This window comes from Oryzias melastigma, linkage group LG2, assembly GCF_002922805.2.
Source record: "Oryzias melastigma strain HK-1 linkage group LG2, ASM292280v2, whole genome shotgun sequence".
Classification (NCBI taxonomy): Eukaryota; Metazoa; Chordata; class Actinopteri; order Beloniformes; family Adrianichthyidae; genus Oryzias; species Oryzias melastigma.
The window spans coordinates 17,081,749-17,092,236 of NC_050513.1; the positions used below are offsets into that span (position 1 = coordinate 17,081,749).

At 41.9% G+C, this 10,488-nt stretch overlaps 1 protein-coding gene and 1 long non-coding RNA gene across 2 annotated transcripts in view; both read left to right on the plus strand.

Annotated features, from left to right (window-relative positions):
• The window catches only part of LOC112156756 (NACHT, LRR and PYD domains-containing protein 12-like), a gene marked incomplete at its 5' end in the record, with an annotated part of 84,657 nt that overhangs the window by 68,505 nt on the left and 5,664 nt on the right, over positions 1 to 10,488 (plus strand). Inside the window, 3 exons of the mRNA XM_036214676.1 lie at positions 7,203 to 7,376; positions 7,954 to 8,127; positions 10,207 to 10,380. Coding sequence (XP_036070569.1) covers positions 7,203 to 7,376; positions 7,954 to 8,127; positions 10,207 to 10,380 — 522 coding nt within the window. The remainder of the gene's footprint in view (positions 1 to 7,202; positions 7,377 to 7,953; positions 8,128 to 10,206; positions 10,381 to 10,488) is intronic.
• LOC112156851 lies at positions 491 to 4,717 on the plus strand. Its single transcript, XR_002921056.2, has 3 exons — positions 491 to 642; positions 3,628 to 3,732; positions 4,418 to 4,717. It is a non-coding gene; the product is annotated as an uncharacterized LOC112156851 (long non-coding RNA).

Here is a 10,488-nt window from a genome sequence, read left to right on the forward strand (position 1 = left end):
TACACTCATCCAACTGAGCCAACAAGCCACTAAACCTGTTCTGTCTTCTCATAAGGAAATCTCAGATTTCTGATTCAGGCAGAGGACCAGCAGCCCCCTGCTGGTTTCTACAGCTCTGTCAGAGGAAGAATTCATGTCTTTTTTTCTTTTCTCTTCATTCTTTGATTTGTGTCTGTTGTTCTTGATCTGCTCCATGTTTCTTGAATCGTAGAAACAGGAAGTTTGTTGTTTGTTTGTCAAAGTGAGTGAATGAGTGAAATGTTGCTCCATCATGGAGTGTTTGCTGCTGCAGCTCCATGTCTCCATCTGGTGGAGGGAGAGCAGAAGTGCAGCAACTGATGTTCAGCAGCTTCCTCTGTCCCACACTGCTGTCTGACTGCATTCACCTGAACCTGAGAGGAAACACAAGAGAAGAGCCCATCAGTGGAGGAGCAGCTGATCTGTTAGTGAAGGAGGATCAGAGCTGATGATGATGAGGGTTTCCTCTGCAGATGAAGGCTGGAAGAAGGTGTGTGTGAGCTGATCCAGTGGATCCAGTCAATCCAGCAGCATGGATCAGTGTGAGCAGGGAACCCGTCCCTCTAAACACCCTCTTTGTGGGGAAGAAGAAGAGGAAATTGACTATTATCGCACTCCTAACAGGTAAAACTATTACACTATTACATTACTGTTGCTGTGAGAATTTTGTGATTTTTTTTTTCCAGGGGTGTTTCTGATCATGTTCTGTCTCCTGTCAGTCACTTTAGGTTCATGCTGATCATCTACAGCTGTTTTCATTTCTATTAATTGCCCTCTGTATATAAAAGTGTCTGGTTTTCAGTTTGATATTACCAAGTCATCTTCATTTCCTCTTTTTATTTCCCCATGGCTTATTGTCCTGTTTTAGTTTATTTATTAAATGTTTATTATCCTACTTCTCCTGGTTTTGACAGAGAAACCCAATGTACATCTCTCTTCCAATGGACAGACAACACAGATGATGTTGAGATTTCAGGTTTATTTTGTTACAAAAAGTTCTACGAAAACATCCGAATCACGTCTCCATCTTTGGGTTAATGTTCAGTGATTCTCCCAGTACCAGGAGTTTCACTCCCGCTCTGTGTGTAACAGATACTTCTGTTGTGTTTCTGTGTCTCTGTGACCAAGTTTGAAGGTGCAATGTTCCGTATTAACCTGAGAAGAGAGAAATAAAAACAAGAATAAAATAGTAGTCAGTGCAGCAAAGACAAATCTGATACCAATACAATGCAACAGCCCAAGTCTGAAGCCATAAATACGTTGTTTAAAACCATAAGCATAGCAACTTCAGTGAGTTATTTCCAGAGACGTCCCGCCTGATGACATGATTTTCTAAATACCCAAACGTTCTCAGTCATCCAAGGGAGAGAGTTTTATGGGAGCAGATATAATGTGCTTAATAGGAGCAACATTATTCACAGAAAATCACTTTGTCTGATTTTTAAAGAATTTATTTGTAAATTATGGTGGAAAATAAGTATTTGGTCAAACACAAAAGTTAGTCAAATGTTTTCTGTAAGTCTTCACAAGGTTATAAAAAACTGTTGCTGGTATTTTGGTCCATTCCTCCATGCAGATGTCCTCTAAAGCAGTGATGCTTTGGGCTGTCACTGGACAACACGGACTTTCAACTCCCCTCCAAAGATTTTCTACGGGGTTGAGATCTGAAGACTGGCTAAGTCACTTCAGGACCTTGAAATGTTTTTTATGAAGCCCATCCTTCGTTTGAGATCGTTGTCATGCTGAAAGACCCAGCCACGTTTCATCTTCAATGCCCTTGCTGGTGGATGGAGATTTTCACTTTTATCTAACTATACATGGCTCCATTCATTCTTTCCTTTACACGAACTAGTCATACCTTTGTTGAAAAACAGTCCCAATGCATGATGCCCCCCATGCTTTACAGTAGTTATGGTGTTCTTTGGATGCAACTCACCATCCATCCATCCATCTTCTTGTCCGCTTCATCCCTTTCGGGGTCGCAGGGGTGCCGGAGCCTATCCCGGCTACTGATGGGCGAAGGCGGGGTACACCCTGGACAGGTCGCCAGTCTGTCGCAGGGCCTCAATCACACACACATTAACTCACACATTCACACCTAGGGGCAATTTAGAGTCACCAATCAACCTATGAAGCATGTTTTTGGACGGTGGGAGGAAGCCGGAGTCCCCGGTGAAAACCCACGCATACACGGGGAGAACATGCAAACTCCACACAGAAAGGTCCCAGCCGGGATTCGAACCGGGGCCTTCTCGCTGTGAGGCAAGAGCGCTAACCACTGCGCCACCGTGCAGCCCATGCAACTCAGCATTGCCTCTAATCCAAACATGACGAGATCTTACGAAAACATTCTAATTTGGTTTCATCTGACCACAGAACATTCTCCCAATCATCTTCTGGATCATCCAAATGCTCTCTAGCAAACTTTAGATGGCCCTGCACATGTACTGGCTTTAGCAGGGAGACACGTCTGGCACCGCAGGATTTGTAGTGTGTTACTGAGTTTAGCCTTTGTCACTTTGGTCCCAGCTCTCTGCAGGTCATTCACTAGGTCTGCACGTGTGGTTCTTGTGATCATTTTGACCTCCCTGAGGTCTTGTAGGGAGCCCCAAATGGAAGGGGATTATCAGTGGTCTTGTATGTCTTCCATTTCCTAATATTTGCTCCCACAGTTGATTTCTTTCCACCAAGAGGCTTACCTACAGCAGATTCCGTCTTTCCAGTCTGTTGCAGGTCAACAATTTTGTCTCTGGTGTCCTTAGACAGCTCTTTGATCTCGGCTGTAGTGGAGTTTGAAGTGTGACTGTTTGAGGTTGTGGACATTTGTCTTTTATATAGATAACAAGTTCAAACAGGTGCCATTACTACACGTAACAAGTGGTGAATAGAGGATTCTCACACAGAAGAAGTTATAGGTCTGTGAGAGCCAGAAGTCTTGCTTGTTTGTAGGAATTTTCTATACCGGGAGGGAGGGTCTAAGGGCAGGGATAACCAGTTTTATTTAGTCCATTAAGTTTAGCAATTAGCTATTGTTTATATCTTATGGCCAACCTTTTGCTTCTGTAAAATTACCGGCATGAAGCCCAATGAGGCAATTGTTTTTGTGATATTGGGCTATATAAATCAAATTGAATTGAATTAAAAGTGACCAAATACTTATTTTCCACCATAATTATCAAATAAATTCATTAAAAGTCAGACGATGTGATTTTTTATTTATTTATTTTTTCTCATTTTGTCTCACATAGGTTAAACCTATAATGATAATTACAAGCCTCTCTCATCTTTTTAAGTGGGAGAACTTGCACAATTGGTGTCTGACTAAATACTTTTTTGCCCCACTGTACATTTTTGCAACACTTAAAAAAAAACTTGGGTCAAAAATGTTAGAAAACTTGTCAACTGTATTTTTACTTCTAATTCTTTGTTGAAAGGTCACGTTAACAGGATGGCTGTTTAAATCTAAGTCTAATTTATGACCTTTGTTATGTGTGGCATCAGACACATATTGTTAAAAATGAAACAAAAATGCGATGAACATTAACTGTCCAAGACTCTTCTCCATGTCATAGCTCAGCACTCACACCAGCAACTGCCATTCTTTTACAGAAACCAACCTGGACTTGGATCTGAAAACAGCTGGAGGTCTTTCAGGGGTAACAGATCAAAGGAATCGCCTCTTCACTTCAAGGAAAGTCATTCACGAATGCAGCAGTAAGTCTTTGTCAGAGTTAAAGGATGCTGGATGATAGTTCAGATGATCAATAGCTTGAAGTCTGGTTCAGTTTTTGATCTCTCAGATCAATTAATTTTTTAAGTTTAAATTATTTTTCACCAGACTTTTAGAAATGCAGTGTGCTGTATTGCCATGGTAACAGCCACAGCCCCTGCAGAGACCACACTCTGTTCTCCTACTTTCCTCTGCTCGCCATGAGAAGTTAAACAAAGCAAATTTCACCTGTTGATGCTTGTTTTTGTTCAGATGATAAAGTAAAAGTATTTCAAATTATGCAGTCTAAATAGTTCAGTTCCCCTGCAGTGTCTCATTTCCTCCATCTGAGATTCTTTTCTCTATTTCTCTTCTCAGTCTTCAAAATCATCAAATTCACTAAACGTGTCTTTTCTACTGTCTACTGTCTTGCTGTAATAATAAACTGTGGATTAAGATAAGCCTATATCAACATATGAACTATTGTATAAATAAGAAGTTCAATATTTTTTAGATTGCCTTGAAAAGTGTTCCTACTGTTTTTACTGTGCGAAATTAAAGCCTTTTCACAGAAATTAATAAGGTAAAAATCAATGCATTTAAAAATAAATTAATTAGATAAACGAATTACAGGTCATGAATAATTACAGGCACAAAAAATAATCAAATAACTACCAGTTTTTCAATCAGTATCCAACAGAGACACAGAATTGGATCCGAACCCAGCTGTGTGTCCTTCAGGAGTGAGCGGTCAATAGATCGTCTTATTCATTTTAAATCATCATCATCTTTTGTTGGAGAGAGGTAAGCTGTATGTAAATGTTGAAACAGTCAAATGAGTCAAATGTTTTCATTCCAGCATGTGTTTGATTTATGCTCAGCTATTACTCACAGACATTTCTATCGTCAGTTTGTCTCTGTATACACAGACAGAATGGATCTGATGGTTCTGATTCTCCACAGAGTGGACCAGCAGAGCTCAGAGACTCCCAGTGGTCCGTCTGTCCAGCAGCATCAAACACAGCTGGATTCCATCTTTCTGGTCTGTACATGAACAACAACTGCTTTTCCATCATTCTGTCCACAGTCATCTCCATGCTGCACTTTGGAGACCAGTGGATTGTCAGTGTGTCCAACATGGAGCTGATGTTTGGCTCCATGACTTCACTCTGATTGGCTCATTCATCTAGAATTCTGTTGCAGCTGCTGGAGGACAACATTGTTACTTTTGTGAAGAAGGAGCTGAAGAAGATCCAGAAGCTTCTGAGTCAGAGGGAGGATGAGGAGGAGGATGAAGATGAAGAGCAGAGGAGCAGCAGAGAGTCACTGATGAAGATCACAGAGAACTTCCTGAGGAGAATGAAGCAGGAGGAGCTGGCTGATCGACTGCAGAGCAGTAAGAGGATTTCTTTGAAGGTTTCAGCTGCTGATAAATGAAGATTTACTGATGTCTCAACACATGGAACCACATGGATTCAAACCCTCATCATTCAGGCTGCAGAGAGTTCATTTACTCTGTTTGCTGTCTTCATTCAGGAACTTCTGCTGCAGTTTGTCGACATAAAGTCCAATCTGGTCTGAAGAAGAAGTTCCAGTGTGTGTTTGAGGGAATCACTAAAGCAGGAAACCCAACCCTTCTGAATGAGATCTACACAGAGCTCTACATCACAGAGGGAGGAACTGGAGAGCTGAATGAAGAACATGAGGTCAGACAGATTGAAGCAGCATCCAGGAAAGCAGACAGAGCAGAAACCAGCATCAGACAAGAAGAGCTCTTTCAACTCCCAGCTGGAAGACAAGAACCAATCAGAACCGTGATGACAAAGGGAGTGGCTGGCATCGGGAAAACAGTCTTAACACAGAAGTTCACTCTGGACTGGGCTGAAGGCAAAGCCAACCAGAACATCCACTTCACATTTCCATTCACTTTCAGAGAGCTGAATGTGCTGAAAGAGGAGAAGTTCAGCTTGGTGGAACTTGTTCATCACTTCTTCCCTGAAACCAAAGAAGCAGGAATCTGCAGCTTTGAAGACTTCCAGGTCGTCTTCATCTTTGATGGTCTGGATGAGTGTCGACTTCCTCTGGACTTCCACAAGACTCGGATCCTAAATGACCCTAGAAAGTCCACCTCAGTGGGTGATCTGCTGACAAACCTCATCAGGGGGAACCTGCTTCCCTCTGCTCGCCTCTGGATAACCACACGACCTGCAGCAGCCAATCAGATCCCTGCTGAGTGTGTTGACATGGTGACAGAGGTCAGAGGGTTCAATGATCCACAGAAGGAGGAGTACTTCAGGAAGAGAGATGAAGAGCAGGCCAGCAGGATCATCTCCCACATCAAGAGATCCCGAAGCCTCCACATCATGTGCCACATCCCAGTCTTCTGCTGGATCACTGCTACAGTTCTGGAGGATCTGCTGAAGAGCAGAGAGGGAGGAGAGCTGCCCAAGAGCCTGACTGAGATGTACATCCACTTCCTGGTGGTTCACGCCAAAGTCAAAAAGGTCAAGTATGATGGAGGAGCTGAGACAGATCCTCGCTGGAGTCCAGAGAGCAGGAAGATGATGGAGTCTCTGGGAAAACTGGCTTTTGAGCAGCTGCAGAAAGGAAACCTGATCTTCTATGAATCCGACCTGACAGAGTGTGGCATCGATATCAGAGCAGCCTCAGTGTACTCAGGAGTGTTCACACAGATCTTTAGAGAGGAGAGAGGCCTGTACCAGGACAAGGTGTTCTGCTTCATCCATCTGAGTGTTCAGGAGTTTCTGGCTGCTCTTCATGTCCACCTGACCTTCTTCACCTCTGGACTCAACCTCATGGAGGAAGAACAGGAAAAGTCCACTATCTTTAAATGGAAACAAAGTATTTATGTCCAGTTCTATCAGAGTGCTGTGAAGAAGGCCTTACGAAGTCCAAATGGACACCTGGACTTGTTCCTCCGCTTCCTCCTGGGTCTTTCACTGCAGACCAATCAGAGTCTCCTACGAGGTCTGCTGACTCAGACAGGAAGTAGCTCACAGACCACTCAGAGTCTACTACATGGTTTGCTGACTCAGACAAGAAGTAGCTCACAGATCAATCAGGAAACAGTCCAGTTCATCAAGGAGAAGATCAGTGAGGATCTGTCTGCAGAGAAAAGCATCAACCTGTTCCACTGTCTGAATGAACTGAATGATGGTTCTCTAGTGGAGGAGATCCAACAGTTCCTGAGGTCAGGATGTCTCTCCACAGATAAGCTGTCTCCTGCTCAGTGGTCTGCTCTGGTCTTCATCTTACTGTCATCAGAAGAAGACCTGGAAGTGTTTGACCTGAAGAAATACTCTGCTTCAGAGGAGGCTCTTCTGAGGCTGCTCCCAGTGATCAAAGCCTCCAACAAAGCTCTGTAAGAACTTTCATAAAAATCACCTCTAGTGATCAAATGAATCTGAGTGAAAAAAAAGTTTCAGTAACTGCTGTCTGTGTTTGTTTTCTTCAGACTGAGAGACTGTAATCTGTCAGAGAGAAGCTGTGCAGCTCTGTCTTCAGTTCTCAGCTCTCAGTCCTCCAGACTCAGAGATCTGGACCTGAGTTACAACAGGCTGCAGGATTCAGGAGTGAAGCTGCTGTCTGTTGGACTAAAGAGTTCAAACTGTAAAATGGAGACTCTCAGGTCAGCTTTCATTCAACAATTTTTCCAAGTTCTGTTTGGAGAAAGTGTCCAGTGAAGTGTCAGTGAAGAGGAGACCAGTTAACCAATTAAAGAAGTTACAAAAGGATTTGTAGCATTAGAAATGGAACTTGGGGTATACTGAACATTATCAACCCTCCAGAATTCACCGATTAAATTTTAAACTGAGCTCATCCAACACACCGTGTATTCAGTAACATAGTTTAATGATGGAACAACTTGTAAATTACTTAGACCTGTCTGTTCACTTATTTAAAATTTAGACTACGATCTTCATCCTTCAGAACACAGAATCAAATCGCATGAGAATTTTTTTTCTGAATCTTTAGCAGTATCAAAATATGGTCTATTCCTACAAATCTTCCCGGACAACATTTCAATCTTCTCCTTGCTACAGTCACTGACTTGAACTAATGCTGAGACTTTGGACTTTTACTCAAACTGTCCTCTTCCTGCTGAGTCAGCAAAGAGCTGTACTTCTTGAGCCATGTTTGGAGAAAAAAAAAATAACTGCAGCAACCATCACTGCTCCTGAATACACTTTTTTGTCTTCTTTCAGGTTGGTCAACTGCAGTCTGTCAGAAATCAGCTGTGAAGCTCTGTGCTCAGCTCTGAAGTCCAACCCGTCCAATCTGACAAAACTTGACCTGAGCTTTAACAACCTGCAGGATTCAGGATTTCTATATTTGTGTGGTTTTCTGGAGAGTCCAGACTGCAGACTGCAGACTCTGAGGTCAGTAAATAAGCTGAATTCAGTTGAGAAGAACATATCAGGTGAAGAACTTTCTGATGTTGTATTGGAAGATTTTTTTTTAAATCCATGTATGAAAACTTTGTGTTCTTCATCAGTTCAATTGATTGTGTTATGATGAGAGATATGAAACTTTTCTCTTTAAATAATGATCTTGTAAATCTTGTAAAATTGTCTTTTTTGTCTTGGCAGTTGAGAAGCTAGTGTTCACTTTTTTTAAAGCTGCCATACTATGATTTTCTTAAGCCTTTCAGAGTGAACTACATCCATATATATGATCATATATTACTTTTGGAACACAAAAAAACAAATTATTTTTGAAATATTGGTTGTTTTTCATCATTTTTCCCTACCCAGAAGTAAAACGACTCGATTCCTAAGCCAATACACCTTCAATTGCATATGGCTGCCATCCATTTCATGATGTCATCCCAGAGAAAGCAGCGTGTCTGCATTTCTCCCACAAAAATAATCCAAACTCCTTCAAAGATGGATACACATACCACACATCTGACTTTAGTGGGCCCGGCAATCCCTACACTGCTTCACAACACAAACACACGGCTGCTGCACGGCTGTGCCTGACCGGGGGTGGGTGTGAGGGGGGCAATGTTCCCTCTAAGCTGCGCACGTGCACAATTGCGCACTGCTCCCACGCCCGTTGCGCACAGCAAATCTATTCTGCTTGATCCAACCCCAGCAGAGCGGTCTGTCTGCCGGCATATTCATGGCTTGAGCTCCGGACACGTCGCTGCGCAGCGGCAGTAACAGACTGTCAAACTATCCACAGAGTATCCCACTTTTCTCAGTCTTTAATGTTTTAAAAAACAAAAGTTCATTGGAAATGATAAATCTCTATTTCATTTATTACTTTAGTTCAGCAGAGGAGGAAAAGATTTGGTCCTGACAAAAAATGAACATGAAAGTGTTATGGAAATGTTATTTTTTGATGTTTTTTATTTTATTTTACTGAACGTTGATTGAAGTTTAGAATTTAAAATGCCCTTCACTTGCACTTGGGCTTTTGTTAGGCAAGGCAAGTTTATTTGTATAGCACATTTCATGTACAGAGAGAATTCAAAGTGCTTTACATAAAACATTAAAAGAAACAATCAAAAGAAATAGTAAAAATGTGATCATTAAAATAAAATTAAAAGAAAAGTAGGCATTTTATGTTACAGGCTTTTATTGTTAAAACAGTATCTCAATACAAATTTACAAAATAAAGTAGTTCTGATGAAAACTATTAATTTTTCATTCTTGTTTTCATAATTAATGTAGAACTGCTAAATTCCATGAAGCACACATTTTTTTCCTTAAAAAAAGGCCACATAATAATTTGCGATTAATCGCGAGTTAACTCGGGACAAAATGCTCTGTTAATGTGTTCTGTGTTGCATTGTTGCTCCAGTGTGATTGGATGAGTGTGGGGGTGGGCGGAGGAGCAGGAGAATATAAGAAGGGTTGCGGGAGCATGAAGGAATGTAATGAGGAACGAGCCAATGAGAGCACTTTATCGTTTGTGTTGTATTCGGCGTGGTTACGGCCGACAGTAACCGTTCACAAGTTTATTAAAAGTTTTGCGGTTGGAAACGGTCGCCTCCGCCTCTTCATTGCATCCTGACGGACGCTACAGCATGTTTGCTATTTTAACTACTATTTGTATCTTTCTTTTATTTATTATGGAAAGCACTTCAAGATTCTTTGTAGCAGGAAAAGTCCTAAACAATTAAAGTGGAGTTTGAATGCATTCCCAGACAGCAGGACCCGCTTCCTGAATGTTTCTTACTTTTCATTGTAATTGTTGCAAATCACTCACATTGAACACAATTTGATGAACAATTATTAGTTTCATTCTTTTAATAAGCTACATGACTTGTTAAGATAAGAGATTTCAGACAGTTGAAATATAGACGTGAATACAGAGTGAACCCTCATTGTTGCTCACTGCGTTCGAAGGAGCGCTCAGTGAGTTTCTGTGTTTGCTCAGACGCACAAAAAATTAGAGGGAACATTGGAGGGGGGTCTTAAAGGAACACATGCTTTTTTGTCTGCTTTCAGGTTGGTGAGTTGCCATTTATCAGAGATCAGTTATAAAGCTCTGGTCTCAGCTCTGAAGTCCAATCCATCCAATCTGACAGAGCTGGACCTGAGTGAAAACAGCCCACAGGGTTTAGGAATTCTTCATCTGTGTGGGTTTCTGAAGAGTCCAGACTGCAGACTGCAGACTCTGAGGTCAGTAAATGAGCTGAACTGTCTGGGTGCTCGGCGGGGGTGCCCGGCGGGCGGTTTCTCTCCGTGGCTCCATGGCGGGTGTTGGGGGGATCTTGGCTGCAGCTGCTG